This window comes from Leiobunum rupestre, chromosome 1, assembly GCF_980474605.1.
Source record: "Leiobunum rupestre chromosome 1, qqLeiRupe1.1.hap1, whole genome shotgun sequence".
Taxonomy (NCBI): Eukaryota; Metazoa; Arthropoda; class Arachnida; order Opiliones; family Sclerosomatidae; genus Leiobunum; species Leiobunum rupestre.
In genome coordinates, this window is record NC_143384.1 from 35,887,505 (window position 1) to 35,906,229 (window position 18,725).

Consider the following 18,725-nt stretch of genomic DNA (forward strand, 5'->3'; position numbering starts at 1 on the left):
ATATTGCCAAGTATGACGACACCACGAGTTTGGTAAAGAAAATGTGGATCGAATCAAACAAATACATGCATTGTAGTTGGACGAACTTAAACACATTAAAAAAAAATTCATTTTGTATTTCAATTTCAAATAACTATTTATTATTTAATGTAAAATGCCAGGAACTTAAAAATTAGAAATTTTGAAAAATTATTTCGACGAGTTTTTATCCTTCACCAATAAAACATTGTTTTTTAATTAAATCATAATAACATTGAATTTTTCTTAAAATTCTGCTTATTCAGAACAAAAATAAAAACTTACTTCTGTCAAAAGTTTGATTAACGAAGGAAGACTATGAATCAGGAAAGGTTGTTTCTGGTAAACGGCGTAGGCTATTTTCAGCACATTCATGACTAAAAGTGCAACATTTGCTATCTATATTTAATTGAAAAAACATGAAATTACGGGAATGCCAAGACGTTTTTAAAAAAAGACGTTCATCTATTCCTTGTCAAATATAAGTGTATTGTTAATTGGTCATGAATAAACTTCTTACCCACCTAATGAGTGCTGAAAGAAATTCAGCTAAGGAACCATGTATAATCTCAAATAAAGTTTTCTTTAAAAAAAGGGGTTGGTCTTCTTGAGGTTTACTAGTTGTTCAGGCGAACAGTGGCACTAATAGGAGCACCACTTCATATGGAGCTGTATGTTATCCCGCGTGAAGAACTTCAAAAGCCAAACGTTCACAATTCGTGTTGCATTGAATTGATTACTGCTGAGTTAGCCATTTATAAAAGTAAAGGACCATTGGTATGGTCCATTCCATGGACTTACAAATGATCGACACTGTGGTTTCATTTTATTTAAAAAATGACCATTTAATCAACAAAAGTGACAGATTTTTTTAAGGGGGAAATGGTCATAGCTTTGAGGTTTTAGGGTGTATAAAATTAAGAGTTTCAGCCAACTTTGGTTAATTTTGAAATACGGGCTGCTCGATATGTGTTTGTCGGCAATCTATTTATGTAAGGTTGGATTAGGTGAAGTAACGTGATGTTTGGTTGGGTTGGTTTGGGTTTATTTTACGACTTCAATCTGGTTTTATGTCAATTAGAATAAGAATTACACCAGAAAAAATTATAAATACACTTCCAATATAAAAATTTCGATCATGTGCTTAATGGTTGTCGATCAAAGGCACGTTGATCAAAAGGACCCTTTTTCAATCTTTAAGAATTCGATCAAATGAATTAAATCTGGGCCAATATGGTTAATCTGTATAATTTTTGAATATCAAAACTGACCAGTTTGGTTCTCAACAGCCTAAGTCTGCATTTATTTCCACCTCTCTAACACTTAATTGGTGGTCCTAAAGACCTCATTTTGAAGATAAGCATAACTTAAATGAGCATAAGTGTGTATCTCTTAAACAGCTATTTAGACTTTGAACGCCCTTGTCGTCTCAATGATAAGGCAGGCAATCAAATAACCTTTTTAAAGAAATCAGTGCTCCATTTTCGGGGCTGTTATGGGTCAACATTTTTATGATGGAGGCATTATCTCGGACCACCCATAGAAATTTGTGTTATGCATTTTGTAGTTTAACTATTGGGCTGCCATAATTTATATTTTGATTTATCTTTTTGTCCTAGTGAGCGACAAACAATTTGGTGACTTATCTAGATAAGTGTGGGAAGGACTTCTAATACCGCTGCGTTTTTTTATTAAAGTGAATGGTCCTTTCACTATTGTTCTATTTATTATAACGAATGGCTAATCATAATTACCACTGATTGGGGAAGGTGTTGCGGAAAGATAAGGGTAGAAGCTTGGAAGTCTTTATTAACTTAGTATCCTAAACCATTTTATTAAAGAAAGTAATAAAGTTTCAATTGGTTGTAGAGGTCGGGGATGGTTAACTTTTATTCAATAGATAAAGCTCTCAAAATTATTCGTAAAACGTTTTGATCAAGTAATTTATATTTCTGTATTATCCGATTAATTTTTTGTTATATTTGTAAAATTAATCGCGAAAACGACGTAAAAAGCTCCAATTTTACGAATAATACATGTTTTTAATCACTTTCCGAAATATTAACCGGTCAATTTCTTTGTTAACATTTTTTTCCCAAAAAAATCACTTTAAACAATCAATTTATCCGTCCCCGACCTCTAATTGGTTGTATTCTATATTTTTGAAAAGCTACTTTTAATTTGATGAGGGTATGACCCCGCCTTAAAATGGCCTAACAAAGCCACTAGAATTAATCTTCAATCAATTTGCGATTTGTATTTTAATTTGGTTTTCATGGCTTAAGATAACCTGCAGAAAATGTGGGGAAACCCTTTTAAAAAAACATCTTATCTCTAAAATAACCTAAATTGATTGAAAGCTTGAAGCATTATTCAAAATTTGTCAGTCTTTATCATGGAAAAGCTGATCGGTTGAAATCGCTACCAATCCTTTTAAGGTACGCGCTTAACTTTAAAACGAGACTATTTAAACGCGGTACCCTAGATAATTATCGCACTTTCTCTGGATTATAGCGCAAAAGCTAATGCAGATCTGATTCAAATATCCAAGCGGTTTTAACGAGTTCTCTGCACCACTCTCAAATTAAATTAAATATTAAGATGTTAAACTCTAAACATAAATCATAACCTTTAACATCTGGAATTCTCTGCAAAACAGTTCCACCACACTAAGGAAAAACGCACCACTTACCATTTTAGTAATATTCAGAATTGTCCATGGAATATGAGTTCTTTTCGATCGCCTGAACGTTTGAATTTCCGGGATCAGAAAAATCCACAAAAAAGCGCAAGGAACCCAAACCAGGACTGTGCGTTGGAAACATGGCGTGAAGTCCGGATTGGAAGTATACCAAGTCAAATTTGAATCCTGAAAATATTAAATCGCGTTACTTTTCCAGTTCGAACTAGATGAACCCGTATAATACCATAACTAACATAACAAACTTTTATCGTGATAAAGTCGAATAAAAAACGTTCAGAATTCATATTCAAAAAGAACTACTGATTCAATAATTAATCAGCATTTACCAAATAAACGTTATTTTAAGCTTTAAGCGTGTTTCAATTTTCAACAGGCATTGGCTTTAAGGAAACAGCTTACGGAGAACTGATTTAAATGGTCTGATGGGAATATCTTAAATATTTCTTTATGTTACTTATGCTCGTACCTATATTGGTTATTTATTTAATAGTTATTAATTATTAATTTGACTAAGAAGAAATTTCAACGTAAAATTGAAAATATATATATTAACATAATTTTATGATACGTCTTAATAGTCAAATAAGCACGTTCAAGGTGGAATCTTTGTCTAGAAAATAAGATGTCAAAACTTGTCTCTTCGATAAAAATTTTAAAAAAACCTCGGAGCGAGCGCTGCTGTGCGGTGGAAAATGAAACTATTTTGGGAGGGGCTAATTTTACAAGGCGGAGCTTAGTGGGGTGGAAGGGGAGAGAGGGCTCTTTACGATAAATTTAGTGTCGTCTGCTCGCTGGAGTAAGAACCGTCGTTTCTCTTCATCTAGTGGTCAAGAATGGAAAAAGGAAATTCTATTGAAAAGGAATTAGAAATCCAAAATTATGGATGGAATACCGCATTTAATTAATGAGAGATCATTTAAAGTTTTTCATTCAATATATCTTTATGGAAAGTTTACTTTCCAGTTATAAGCTTTGGCTCTAAAAACTTAAAGCTAGCGTTTGAGTTTGGTTTTTATTTTCAAATCAACTAAGGATTATTTTTATCAACGCTTTCCTTTCAATATTATACCTCTTTCAGCTGCAAGATTGCACTGAATTGGTTTTACCCACAAATTAGTCATATTTATAATTATAACTTGAGAGATTTATATTTCCAACAGATCCAATATAAACTTCGCTCTCATTCGCTCGTTTAACTTGTCGGCTATTTTCATTAGCCAATAACCATGACTTTTTAGTTGAGTCACATGAGAAAAATAAACCAATAGAAAAAACAGTTTGTTTTCCTATGCGGGAGGAACGAATTCTCCGAGGGAATATCGAAATTAACCTCTTTTGAGGCAGTTCAAGCTAGCCTTGCAGCAAACAGGATTAGAGAAATGTCGGCCTCGGCAGTTCCGGTTTATGTTAAGGCTTCGTTGACACACAGTGCGTAGAGTTTAGTTCTATTTGACTACTCAGAGGTATCAGAAACTTATGATATTATTTACTGTTTATGTGAAATATGTTTCGTAATTAAACTTTTTTTCGCAGTGTTGAGGAGCCACAATTTTAATCAAATGCTTACCATCGCTGAGATGGCAGTGGTGTGAGGTGTTTTTCAAAATGCCTTGGATCATGTTTTCGGTTCATTTCACTAGTACAATTTTTACAGCACATACATGTATTTGCAATAAAAACGTTTTATTCTTTTGACACTTGAGTTGGCTGAAGAATGAGATGATTAACTATTTGATATTTTCCCCAAAGTATATGTTATTCGAAAAATGTACTTAGGTTAACCAGAAATGTGTTGCAAGTACCCTATTCGCCGCGTAATTGCGAACAGATAAACGATGCCCTTCAGCCTTTTCTTGTGAAAATGTTTCGCGCTTTCGGCCAGATAATATTTTCAGGGAATTATTAAATCTGGGGATGTTGTTACAGTTAGTATTTTCTGTAACCTGAGTTAATTGTTGACTGTACTTCTTTAGGATTTTCCAAATTTATCGATAACCGTGACATATTTATAACTTACTAAAATGAATGCTGGAATTTTTAGGGCATTCCTATTCATTAGATAATTTTGCAATAACCTATTAACCATCATTCGACCGCACTCTTTGCGTTGGATATCCAATCTTCTTAATTGAGCCAATGTCTCGTTCTCCCCTTTGTTGTGCCAGGCAGTGGCGTTGACAAAGGAGTTACGGGTCCCAACCAGGTTCTTCTTGTTCGTATTTTTTTCTGAATTAAAATTTCAATTTCTTCTACCACTCTTTACATAGATTGTTTAGTCATCCGTCTGATGTCAGTGAAAATGATAAAAATTAACCTACACCGAATTTTTATATATATAAAAAATTGTTAATTTTTTTAACCGTTTTGTTTTAGGCTTAATGTCTTTGCCGCCGCTCTCGTAAAAACGTTGGCACGCCCCTGGTTCTCGGCCAAATGCGATATCTGGTTAAAAGTCATGTTTTCCAGACCCCAAAGGGTCTAAAGGCCCTCGTAACCATTCAAAAATATATTTACAAAAATCTGACATTGAAACAAACTATACATTGGGACGCTTTCGGCCTAGAGATCAGAAAAAAAATTCATTAAAAAAAAAGGAATATAAAAAAAGACTCGATGTCCAGAATTTTCGGCTGTGGTTAACCCTTGGATTAATTAATTAATTAATTATTAATTATTACCACACCCTGACAAACGTAATGCCTGTAATCGATTACAATGTCAGAGTATTTCAATTCTAGCAAAACAGACGCCATAAAAATATTTTTCGAAATTAAAAAGGGGAACGGAATTTTGGGACAAGGTGAAACTTAGATATTGTGCATTTAAGATTTTGCGTGGCCGCCATCTTGAAAAGCTACGGATTTCAGAGTGCATAATTGAAATTTGTCTTTTTCATGACATCATCTAAAAGTTTCGTTCGGTACCACCTAATGAGCCTGACAAGCCCCTTTTTGGTGCCCAGAATCTAACTTAGGGCCCGTTCCAGTGGCGCCGCCAGCAATAGGCACGAGTAGGCACGTACCTACGTGGAAAACTAGAGCGGGCCCCAAATTTATTAAAAAAGGGGGCCCTATTTTTTCATATTGCTAAATTTTCCGTAGCCGAATTAATAGAGAAATTTCTGAAAATTTTCAAACTTGTGACTATCAACTAATGCACATATTTTATTGGTTTATATTTACTCCATTTAAAAAGGATAATACCAATTGTATAATACCAGTCGGTAAGCGCGTAAGCAAAAACGCAACGGGTGCCTTACGCGGCCGTCACTTCTCCTCCCGCTGAGGGGGAGTTACGCGCGTGGCTAGAGGAAACACGAAATCGCACAGGTGCGACAGAGATAAAAATAAACAAACAACAAGCTATCTTGTGACTAGATTTAAGGCTTGTATATAGTTCTCTTCGCTAAATTTGGATGAATATTATGAAATGACCGTCAGTAGCAGAGATGTAGACATGTAGTATATTATTTCAAAGAAAAAAGGGTGACCCACTTTCTCTTTTTATTTCGTGCCTGCCCTATATGGGGGGCGGGGTAAGAAATATTGCGGTTACTCAATAGTTGTTCCATCTCCTGATATAATAATGCATAAATATTTTCGCACAAAGTAAGCGTTATTTACATTTTTGAAAGCATTTCAATTTTAATGGGCCTTGGCTGTATCACTCGGTGATTTCCGAAGACTAAGAGGAATTCGCCGATAAATATTAGTCTTTTGTCACATAATAATTTACGTTGTCAATGGCGAAACAGACTATTATAAAAAAATGCATTAGGTAAGTAGGTACCCCTGTAGCACAATGCCTCCGAAAACGAGTCGGTTAGGGGTCGAACAGTCGTTTTGGAGTCGCAGTCGGCATTTCGACTCTTAGCCGACGATATGATTTTTTTTGAAAAATGTAGTCGAGATTGCGACTATTAAAAGTACTTCGAAACAGAATACTGATTAGAGTCGGAAAATTAACGATTATTTAATTTTTAGAAAGATTCCGAAATTAAGTCGGCAAAACCGACTGTTTCAAATGGTTCAAGAAATGCAGTCGGCCTTGAGTCGGTTACGTAGTCCGTTTTTTTATATAGTACAACTTCCAATATACTAGTGATTCGACTATACATTTTTTAGCCGGCAAAAATACCCATTTAAATTTTCCCGGAAATCATGCAGAGTCATCTAAATAAAATATTTTGAACGATAGTCTTAAATGCATTTAACTTCATATGAAACTTAAAAAATGTGTTAAGTATTTATGATAATAATAATAATTTCTTTTTATTTAAACCGTTTAAATTTAAAAAAAAATTGCGACAACCATGCCACCTACAGTGACGCTAAGTCATGATTTTTATCGTAACCAAAAACAGAAGTGCATGTTCGGATCGGCGGATGGGATTCATTTTGGTTAGTGTTTGATAATTTATTGTGGTTTGTCGTATATAAAGTAGAATTCTTAAAGTTTCCGTGATTTTAGTTGTCATAAACCGCTACCTAGCCGGAAGGAAACTTGAAAGGAAGAAAAAGAAGGGTAATTTTTATTAAAATTATAAAATTTAAGTAGTTCTACGTTAGCTAAGGCTTAGTTATGGCGGGAAAGCGAAAGGCTTACAAGGCTATAGATGACATTTTCTCTAGACAAAAAAGAAGAATAACAAATGAGTTTATCAATAATGCTTTGCAGGATAATATTGCGGTTCGAACGAATGCTAATGAGTGTCAAGCTGGCCCTTGCCAGTTCCATGACAGTGATAGACAAAATGGACCGAGACGGATGAAGAGCGGAGAGACTTTAAAAAAACTGTTTAATATATTTGTTTGATACTCACTAGTCATACTGTTCAAAAAACCTTAAGATTTTTTCAATGTATATCTGATAAATTAATCAGAAATAATCTTTCAACATATTTTTATAACAAGTTGTAAACACAATCATACCTTGTGTAATTGTGATAATGTTTTAGTTAATTGTAAAAATGAGTATAAAAATGGGAAACAAGTTATAATTTATATTCGATTTGTCACCCAAAAATATTGACTTAGATATATCAATAATTTACCAAAGGTATATATTTCTACAATTTAAAATAAATCAAAGTGAATTATTTCTTCTCAGCTTACCCTATTTTAGGGCTTAAACCAGGTAGTCTGGAAAAAAACTGTCAACTTTGGAAAATTGCAGAAATGTTTGGTAACTGTTTCCAGACTTCACTACCTGAAGTTTCAGATAAATAAATACTTCAAATAGAGTATAATTAAATTTTTGTCAAAACATTTTATTACAAAAATAAACAACTTTTTAGTATAAAAATTCTGTATCATTCTTGAATTGGTATTGGAGAAGAGGGGGGAAAGTTATAATGACCGACTCTGAATAGGCCAACAAAAAGGTGTCGGTTAATAGGACTATTTTTAGGTAATTAACTAGACATAAGGATGTCGGTAGGCCACACTTTCGGCGGTCGGCAAAAAGCACACTATAAACAGTCGGCCGACTGCAATTCAGGTAGGACATTTCGACTCTTTTTCCAGGAGACTCCCGACCTTGAATCGGAGTTGACAGCTCGACACTTAACCGACTATGCGACTCTGCCTAGTCGACGTCGGCCCGACTGTTTTGTGCTACAGGGGTAGTGTCATACTTATGTTTATTATGTTACTTATGATTGAAGTATATATATATTAAAATTGGTGGGCAAGAGCGGGCTCCAAATTGTAGAGCCTACGTGGGAAAAAGTCCTGGCGGCGCCACTGGTAGCGAGGGTTGGTGGTGCCCTGGGCAAATATCTTAAATTCGTCCCTTAAGCAGCAACACCGCCTATCTAAATTTTTGGCCTAATTGAGCTAACAACAGTTCCTATTTTAAAATTTGGCGCCGGGTCTACTTGTGAAGTGAGATTCCCGGTTTTGCTGTCGCACAAATCGCAAAATTCCGAACAGTGCCCCAGTAGCACATAGGCGCCGAAATACAGTTGGTTAAGAGTCCATGTGTCGGGTAATAGTCCAAAGTTTGTAGACGGTAAAAATTACAATTGGCCGACTATTCAAATAACTGTCGGCGGTATACTTGTTTCGGGCCTGATTACCGACAGTCGGCTGACCATTGCATATAAGGTCTCTAATAACCTCAATTAGGTTTATACAGCCGACAGTCGGTCGACTTTGGTCAAGAACATCTAATTTTTAATTTAGTTAGCTAAAGGCTGGCCGAGAGATTTAGAAAGTGCCTCTCTCTATTCTTAAATGTCCACAATGTTTTTTTTTCTGCTTCCTAGTGCGTAGAGTAAATTTTACGAATTGTAGCCGTCTACTGACCGAAATATAAAATAATTAATTCATAACAATCACTATTGTAATGCTTAAGCATAGGCTATAGACCCTATAACTACAGCGTCGCTGCGCCACCTAGCAGCGTGGGAAATAAGGCGGTGGCAGTGGGCAAATAACCAGTTTAAATTTTGCTCGGGGAAGTTTATTGATTAAATCGGAGGGGGGTTAGTTAATTCGTTATAAGTTTGTACACTTTAATTTGAATTCACCCTATTGAAAACGGTTAAAAGTTAAAACACGATATTCTAATGTAGCAGACGGCGTTCACTGGTCCAAGGTTAGTAAATCTTATTAATAAAAGGTTGCCTCGATACGCTGTGGTTGCTAAGGGCCAAGTCTGTCTACTTCGTTGCTACCGAAAATCGTGACGTCAATGAGATGAGATCCTTTTGAAAGTCAATGGGATCTCATCTGAGTGACGTCAGCAACAGACGAATTTTTGAGGCAATTTAATAATTCTTTCAAACATTTTCTCGATCGAGACCCCGTTGGTCAAGGTCCAGTTTATTTATTATAAGCCATGGGGGTCACTGGTCACATGTCCACTTTAAAAAAATCCTAATTTCCCACCCTGCCACCTAGACTAGTTTCGGTTAACGAGGATAGGAAGGGAGGCGAAGTAGGTGGAATGAACACGCCAGCATCTTTTTAAGACGTGTAAATGGCAGTAAGATGACGGCCGCTACGCCAAGGGGGTCTCATGTACGAAAAAATGCATATTGGCCGAACCAGGTGACGTCACCTGTAACTTTGAGAAGGATAGCATTTTCCAAACCAGTGATGTAGAAGGCTGAGTAACAGACCTAGAATCAAAAGACGCGTAAACCAAAACCCCCTTTTCGAGACAACCTTTTCTAGTTTAAATTTTACCAACCTTGCGCTACGTGCTGCCTCCATTTTTCCGAATTCTTTCCGCCGAGCGCGCGCTAAACTTTTTACAAGGATACTGGCGCGTTCATGCCTCCTACTTCGTCTCCCTTTCCAAGTTTCTATCCTCCTTGGTTTTGGTATAGAATTGATTAGACGATTGTGTAAAGACTATTTCAGCGACGTAGTGACGGACCGAATATTCACCGTTCAGGTGTGGGAGAAATAGTCACATCGCAAGTAGACTATTTTTACTTGTTGTGGATATATTCCCAACTGTCCGTCTTATTGACTTATTAAAAACAGAATATATTTATGGTTTTTTTCAACCTGTTGCTAAAATAGCCACTTATAAGAATTTTTAAAAGTTTTCTAAACTTTTCTTCTTTTAGGTTTCATCCGGCATGCACGATTTTAGTAAGCCAGGCTCTAAGGAGTAAGATTTATAGCAATTTTCTGTACATTTTGTTTTAAAGTCATTTAATAAAGCTAAAACAAATTACCCTTTATCTAGAATTATATTAGTTGGGCGAGTTTCGAAATATAAAAATACTCTTGGCGTTTTTATTTTGTGTAATCTAACTAAAAAGGCCAAGTCTAATTGATTCATATTTTATATGAATCTTGGATTTGAAATAAATGTTTTCTATTTGAAAAGTGTATCTGTTTTATTTAACTTAAAATTCAAGTAAAAAAGAACACATAGAAATTAAAAGATTGTTAATGTTTTAAACTTCTAAAATGTTTAAAACAAAGTAGTGAATTTATGCTTTTCTTTGTTACTATTTAAGTGCTTTTACTGAAAGAGTTCAAATATTAATTTGAAAATTTTAAGTATAAGTTCCTATTGAAGTGAAAACTAGGAGAAATGCTGGAAATCTGAACAGTATTAAAAAAAATTCTAGTCCGATCTTAATGATCAATATATAGTTATGTAAATTTTATAAACTATTTATCAATAAATATTGCACTGTTTAAATTCGGGTTGTATTAATATAATACGTTTTCATAGGTTCATACCAGAATTATACGTCTAATATACATCTTAATATTCCAAAGAGTTCGTGTTGGGTATGAGACCGAAACGGGGTCGGGTATGAACCCGAAACGGGGTCGGGTATAAACCCGAAACGGGGTCGGGTATGATTCCGAAACGGGGTCGGGTATGAACCGGAAACGGAGTCGGGTATGAACCCGAAACGGGGTCGGATATGATTCCGAAACGGGGTCGGGTATGAACCCGAAACGGGGTCGGGTATGATTCCGAAACGGGGTCGGGTATGAACCGGAAACGGAGTCGGGTATGAACCCGAAACGGGGTCGGGTATGAACCCGAAACGGGGTCGGGTATGATTCCGAAACGGGGTCGGGTATGAACCGGAAACGGAGTCGGGTATGAACCGGAAACGGAGTCGGGTATGAACCCGAAACGGGGTCGGGTATGAACCCGAAACGGGGTCGGGTATGATTCCGAAATGGGGTCGGGTATGAACCGGAAACGGAGTCGGGTATGAACCCGAAACGGGGTCGGGTATGAACCCGAAACGGGGTCGGGTATGATTCCGAAACGGGGTCGGGTATGAACCGGAAACGGAGTCGGGTATGAACCGGAAACGGAGTCGGGTATGAACCCGAAACGGGGTCGGGTATGAACCCGAAACGGGGTCGGGTATGATTCCGAAATGGGGTCGGGTATGAACCGGAAACGGAGTCGGGTATGAACCCGAAACGGGGTCGGGTATGATTCCGAAACGGGGTCGGGTATGAACCGGAAACGGAGTCGGGTATGATTCCGAAACGGGGTCGGGTATGAACCGGAAACGGAGTCGGGTATGAACCGGAAACGGAGTCGGGTATGAACCCGAAACGGGGTCGGGTATGAACCGGAAACGGAGTCGGGTATGAACCGGAAACGGAGTCGGGTATGAACCCGAAACGGGGTCGGGTATGATTCCGAAACGGGTCGGGTATGAACCGGAAACGGAGTCGGGTATGAACCCGAAACGGTGTCGGGTATGAACCGGAAACGGAGTCGGGTATGAACCCGAAACGGAGTCGGGTATGAACCCGAAACGGAGTCGGGTATGAACCCGAAACGGAGTCGGGTATGATTCCGAAACGGGGTCGGGTATGAACCCGAATCGGGGTCGGGTATGAACCGGAAACGGAGTCGGGTATGATTCCGAAACGGAGTCGGGTATGAACCCGAAACGGGGTCGGGTATGAACCGGAAACGGAGTCGGGTATGAACCCGAAACGGAGTCGGGTATGAACCCGAAACGGAGTCGGGTATGAACCCGAAACGGAGTCGGTTATGAACCCGAAACGGGGCGGGTATGAACCCGAAACGGAGTCGGTTATGAACCCGAAACGGGGCGGGTATGAACCCGAAACGGAGTCGGGTATGAACCCGAAACGGGGTCGGGTATGAACCCGAAACGGAGTCGGGTATGAACCCGAAACGGAGTCGGGTATGAACCCGAAACGGAATGCGCCGTGACGTGCTCTTTTCTTCGCATCTAGAGCGCTTCTTTTTGCGAAGACGTGTTTACATATTTTTCAAACGCCGTTTTCATCGCGAATGCTTCTTTTTGCGAAGAAGAGCTTATTTTCTTTATAATTGTCTTCCTAAATTTAATTCATTATTTCGTTCGTTTTCGGAAGCGACCACTGTACTACTCGTGAGAAAGAAATAGCTTTTAGAGATGCAAATGCTGTAAACACGTGAAGATGCGATTATTCCCATCACTGATCCGAAACGGGGTCGGTTATGATTCCGAAACGGGGTCGGGTATGTATCCGAAACGGGGTCGGGTATGAATCCGAAACGGGGTCGGGGATGTATCTGAAACGGGGTCGGGCAAGTATCCAAAATACGGTCGGGCATGTATCCGAAACGGGGTCGGGTATGTATCCGAAATAGTGTCGGGTAAGGATCCTAATCGGAGTCGGATAAGGATCCTAATCAGAGTCGGGTATGAATCCGTTGTTTGGTCATTAATGAATCCTAATCGGGGTCGAGTATGGTTCCGAAATGGGGTCGGGTATTAATCCGTTGTGGTGTCGGGTGTGTATCCAAAACGGGGTCGGGTATGTATCCGAAACGGGGTCGGGTATCATTGCAATATTGAGTCGTAATACCTACCCATTGTTAGTCGGAAAAAAATTATTCGCGGTAAAAATAGTTTCCCCGACTGTAATTCGGGCGGACATAGTACCAGTCAAAAGAGTATTTTCCCAACTGTATTTTGGCCACGAAATAGTCACCGTCAGACAGTCGGCCCAAAAAAAATTCGGCGCCTTCGGGGTGGCTATCTAAATTGAGTAAATTCGTTTGCAAATACCAGCTATGTCCATAAATTCAGCTGCAAACCTAGGTTTGAACTTGGAGTGTGACGAGCTCCAGGGGTGGGGTGCAAATTGAAGGGCCCGCCAGTAATTTTGCCCCGGGCCTCAGGATACCTCTGCACGGCCCTGACGAGCTCCAGCCAGTAACCCCTAATCAACGTATGAGGACGAAGATTTTCCATACTAAATCGCATATTATTCATTTATGTAGTTTTTAATTATTTATGTAATAGGTCAAAAGTTTTAGTCAGCGACTTCAATTCCCCCCCCCCCCCCCCCCCGCTAGAGACCCTAATATGTTTTGAAAATATTATGGACTCGCCCCAACGACGGCGGAGAAAATAGTCCGAAAACAAATACATTTCATCGCTAGCCTGATTTGGCACATAACCTTTTAAAACAACAGTGCGAAATCCGAAATTTCAAAAATATACACCCAAGCTAGACGGATAATAAAATTAGCGAATAAGTAGATTAGCCCATTATGAAAAGGGATAATAAAAGCTAACCCCTAATCAAATTTGAAGAAATTTAAAAACTTACAAATAGCTCGTACCGATAGGTCTTCGAGCAATCAAAATGACGCGAAACTCGGACCAAATAGACAGAGAATGCCTTAGAACGACTGGTCTTGGAGTGAAAACTGAGACGAAACGCAACGGAGGACGGAGAAATTACCTTCGGCGATGTCACGTTAGACCGCCGGGGAAAATCCCCGACGAAAGGGTCTTAAGAGTTTTATTTTATAGATAATAAACAAAAACTTTTGAGATGGAACCGCGAACATTGCATGGAAATAGTAGGAAACCCCCTACTGAGTAGTTTAGTACCAAAGTGTCGGTTCCAGCGTACGCTATTTCCATCCTACGCCGTTGCGAGCGTTTCCATCCAATGCAGTTTCCATCCTACGCCGGATCCATCCAACGCGCTTTCCATCCTACGCCGCTTCCAGCATATGCCATTTCCAACATAGGACGTCTCCAGCAAACGTCGTTTCCATCCAATGCAGCTTCCATCCTACGACATTTCCATCCTATGAGTGTTCCAGCGTACGACATTTCCAACCTACGACTGGTCCAGCAAAAATACATTTCCCACCCAATGCAATGTCCATCCTAAAGATCGTCCAGCGTGTGCAACGTCCTAGTTCGATAATATGTTTTAAGGTTTATCCAATTACAATATACGATAGTCAAATTTATTTTGATTCGATCCCAATTATTCCAGAAATGAGAATAGTTTGATCTATAGTAGTAAAGTGGATACAGTTGTGGGGTAGATAAGGAAAGTTAAGTTAAGTGAATATGGGTTTATTAAAACAAGCAGAACAAGTGTTTTTCGCTCTACTTATCTAGCTTAGCACGCGCCTCGTGAAAACGAGAATTGTTTTCCGCATGGCTGGGTGGTGAAAAAGAATTACTTAATGAAACCTTTAGGAGCTCAAAACTCAAAGGGTAACTCCACTTCGAAAATGAAGCAAAAATGGTATAAAGGGTTGTCACTAAAGCATCATACATTTTTGATTAAAATAGCGCCAGATATTATCCACATTAATGAAGTCCGCCTTGTTCCAAAGGTGTTTGACGTTTTGTGTAAAAAGGAAGGGGATTCGTCTTACAGCGGTTATAAAAACGTTCAATATCAGTTATGATCAGGTACAATATCAACTTTTTACGATGTCTAATCAGGGACGTACCTTTGGGGGGGGGGACTGGGGGGAGGATCCCCCAAAGCTTTGTAGAGTTGGCAAATCGAGGTGGACTTTGCAAAATGAAAATTATGAAACATGTTTGTTAATTTAAAAACTACTAAATCGATTGTAAACGATGTTGCAACAAATCATTTAGAATTTCCCAGCAAATTACTTCCCTAAAGTCATTAACTATGTTTGAGATTTCTATGTAGTTGCTTCTCCTTATGTATAACCACGGCCGTCTCGAGATCTGCAAAGATTTCCTCTCCTATGTATTTCCGCGAACACTTTTTTAGCACTAGGAGCGCTGTCCGAGCCCCCCCTTAAATGTAAAAAATCAGCGAGATATTTAATAGTTTCTATGGCGGTAAATTCAACTAGTTAATCCTTTTTGCATTGTTTTTCAAAAACTTCTGGAAAGTTTGGGATATACAACTTATGATTTGATCTTTATCCAATAGGTTTTCATTAAAAACATTTATTTAATTAAAGTAATATGCTTATATTGAGTTTTATTTGTTAATTGCTAAGCCTAACCAGAGTTTCTTTTGATTTTCCAAAGTTTCAAGGTTTTAAGTTTTCAAACCAGTATTCACATTTATTTTATCAGAATTTTACATAAATAACCACAATATTATTCATATTATTATTATTATTATTATTATTATTATTATTATTATTATTATTATTATTATTATTATTATTATTATTATTATTATTATTATAAATAGCTTTATTATTCTTAAAATAAGGTCAGATCTCGAAAAAACATGTTGATTTTAAATATGGTGAATCTAATGATAACAATTGGTCAAATGTTTCTAGAGACATTCTTGTGTAATTTCTGAAGTAAAGGGGGTCTGTTTCCGTCATTGACTTTAACTGAAATTTTTTAAAAAGGAAATTATTTATATTGGGAAAAAATAACCCAACTTTACTTCCGATATACTTACAAGAGTTTCAAAATCTTCTTCAGTTTTTCTATTTAACCAAATTGGGTGAACCCACCATTTTTTCTTCTTATAATCGCGTTTCTTATTCTTTTTCTTACCTTTAATGACAATTAAAAGCTTTAATAACGCAATTTTTTCCTAATAAGTAAAGCCTTCATATCTTTAACCGCCATATTTATTTTCAAATTACGCGGCTCGCTAAAAATTTCTTGTCTTCATGAAAACGCGTAGCTTGTGCTTTTTGCGTTTAGCGCGGATATTCAAAATATAAAAATTGTTCAAGCGAAAACGAAATATTTCAATCGTTTTTTCGAAGCTACAAGCGTTCGTGAAAACGCGGCTTAATAATCCAATCTTAGACGACTTGACAAATTTTGTTTTTACGTGGCAAATTTCACTTACCCCCCCCCCCCAAACGTACTCTCTTCGGTACGCCACTGTGTCTAATATTGAGATTGATATTTTCTCCACAGTATCACTGCAGCCACATTAAAGTTACTTTACAATTCCAATAGATCCCTATAACAGCTATTTTGTAGTACAGAAATTCAAATAAAATAATGTTCGTCGCACTTATTTCATGAACAACACTGGACTCACGTTTCACTGAAGAAATATTACATATTTGTACAGAAGTGTATTCATGAGAGATATACCAGTTTAAAAAAGACACATATTGCGGCATTGCCGATAAAACTATATTTGATGAGACAATTTCCAAAACGAGCTCTCGTAAGATGTATTTACCCTCACAATCCAATAAATAACAGTTAAAGAAACCATTTATTGGCTGTTTATGCAGTTATAGTTTAGACGAAGGCTGTTGCAAATGAGCGTTTAAAGAAAAAGAAAAAAATTAAAATGAGTTTAAACTTACATAAAAACAACTAAGAGACAATTACCCAAAAGAGACTTAGAGAGACCAAACCTAGAAAATTGTTCTATTTCGGAGATTTGTGTGCAATTCTGTACCATGTTTGCACACTTTGTTTTGAGAGTGTAGAGGAATATAATCGAATTCCGAAAAGGTCATTTACCTTTTTTAAATTCCCTCTTCAAAAACTAGTATTTGTCAATTGTAAAAACGTTCATCCCTCATGCCATCTAGTCTGTTTCTTTTGTGACCCTTTCATTTAAGTTTGGAATTAAACCAGGTGACTTGGATTTTGAATCTTATTTTTGATTTAAATTTAAGGTCAAAAAAGATTCAAGATTGCCATTTTTGAGATCAATATTACTTAAGATAGCCCACTTGGGCAACCCTATAATGAACCGTTTAACTATCTTAACCTATCTCATAATAAACCTTAGTGTTTTAGAAATATTTGATCTTTTTTATTTCGAATATTTTATAATTCAACGGTATTTGTTGTCTGTTCTCTTAAACTGATTCAGCTCTTGGTAAATTTATCTTTAAATAATTTATTCTTTATTGGAACTAATTTATAAGGCTAGGATCTGAGACATTTCAAATTTAAAATAAAACCCAATGAGTACCACCTGAACTCTTAAAGATTAAAATTGGTTTAAGGGACAAAATAACATACATTATACTGAATGAGTGATATACGAGAGCTTTCGGAACTTACCCAGAATACAGTTTCGCACAGACCATAGAAACCATTTTCCTCCTCCATTGCCAGAAACTAGGTTCAAATCCTTCCAGACATTTGTGAACTATATATTAACGAAGCTGTTACTACAATATAAAAAGATATATTACAGAGAGAGAGCTTGAAATGACCTCTTTTCGAGTTATCTTTGTTGATAATTGTAAAATGATAGAGCGAGATTTTTTGTCTTCACATTTACTACTCTAATGTACATGTATCTCCTTATCTTTGCAAATAAATTAAGTCTCAAGCATTTTTAATATTATAAATAACCCTGAAGATGCAGTAATATCTTTTATATTTTATACAAGAAACAGAGAACGATAAAATGGCGAATATTTACGTTTTGGTTGAGAGATAGGATTCTGAGTCTTTGATTTCTTATGAAATAACGCCTATGCTCCGGACCGTTTAATCCCGAAGGTCACCTTGGCACGAAGAAACAAATAAATTACAAGCAGACATAAGATTTAATTTGTGTTTTCTATATTTATTTCAAGAAACCAACGAAACATTAAAACCAAGTTGTTTTTACTTACGGTAAAACGTAGAAGAGGTGTTTTTACTTCGAAAGCTTCACTGAACGCTGTACGCGTAGAAGGGAATGGCTAGAGTGCCGTTTAATATTTACCAAGACATATGGAGCTATATGATCGGTAACACTTGCGACATTAACAAAACTATGCCCAATGGCAGAAGTATGTAGTAGTAATACTTCAAGCTATGACGCGTTTAGTATAAGCCAGGCATCATGTAAAGGTAACCAATGTGGATTTGTTTTTCCAATGAAGCACTCTTATCGCTCATTGCTGGCAGCCTGGCAATGTTGAGTGGATGATAAAATTTCAAAATATTATACTATTTATTCAGTTATTAGCTGTAGCGAGTATAACTAGAACGTAGCGAAGTGTTTAAAATTATTATTGTGAGAAAATCGCCTGAAGCAGAATTTTCTACATTGTTTTAGAGTAGTGACATAAGCTGGACATGGGGTTCACTCTTTTTAATGAACTGATATATTGATATAGCTTTGCCGTCGAGTTCTTATATATTATGTGATAGATATTGTATTATTTAAATTATGCTATCAAAGTAATGCATTGACAAAATTGCCACGCAATAACGCATATTAAAAGTACTGGCTAAACTCGGGACGAGTGACAATGACATTTCCGCACGTGTATCAAACGAAGGTTTTTAAAATTT

General features: G+C 37.1%; 1 protein-coding gene across 5 annotated transcripts in view; it reads right to left on the reverse strand.

Annotated features, from left to right (window-relative positions):
- The window catches only part of LOC149962220 (multidrug resistance-associated protein 1-like), a 244,146-nt gene extending 226,004 nt beyond the window's left edge, over positions 1-18,142 (reverse strand). For 3 of the 5 annotated variants that reach the window (XM_090179141.1, XM_090179128.1, XM_090179135.1), the window contains exons 1-5: positions 18,059-18,142; positions 17,863-17,947; positions 17,496-17,605; positions 2,711-2,887; positions 304-417 (exon numbers count right to left, since the gene is read on the reverse strand). In XM_090179141.1, the coding sequence (XP_090035267.1) occupies positions 304-417; positions 2,711-2,887; positions 17,496-17,543 (339 nt within the window). In that variant the 5' untranslated portion in view covers positions 17,544-17,605; positions 17,863-17,947; positions 18,059-18,142. Of the gene's footprint in view, positions 1-303; positions 418-2,710; positions 2,888-17,495; positions 17,606-17,650; positions 17,668-17,862; positions 17,948-18,058 lie in introns of those variants that run through there. The other 2 variants (XM_090179132.1, XM_090179146.1) reach the window with 2 other exon arrangements.
- Between the last annotated feature and the right edge of the window lie 583 nt (positions 18,143-18,725).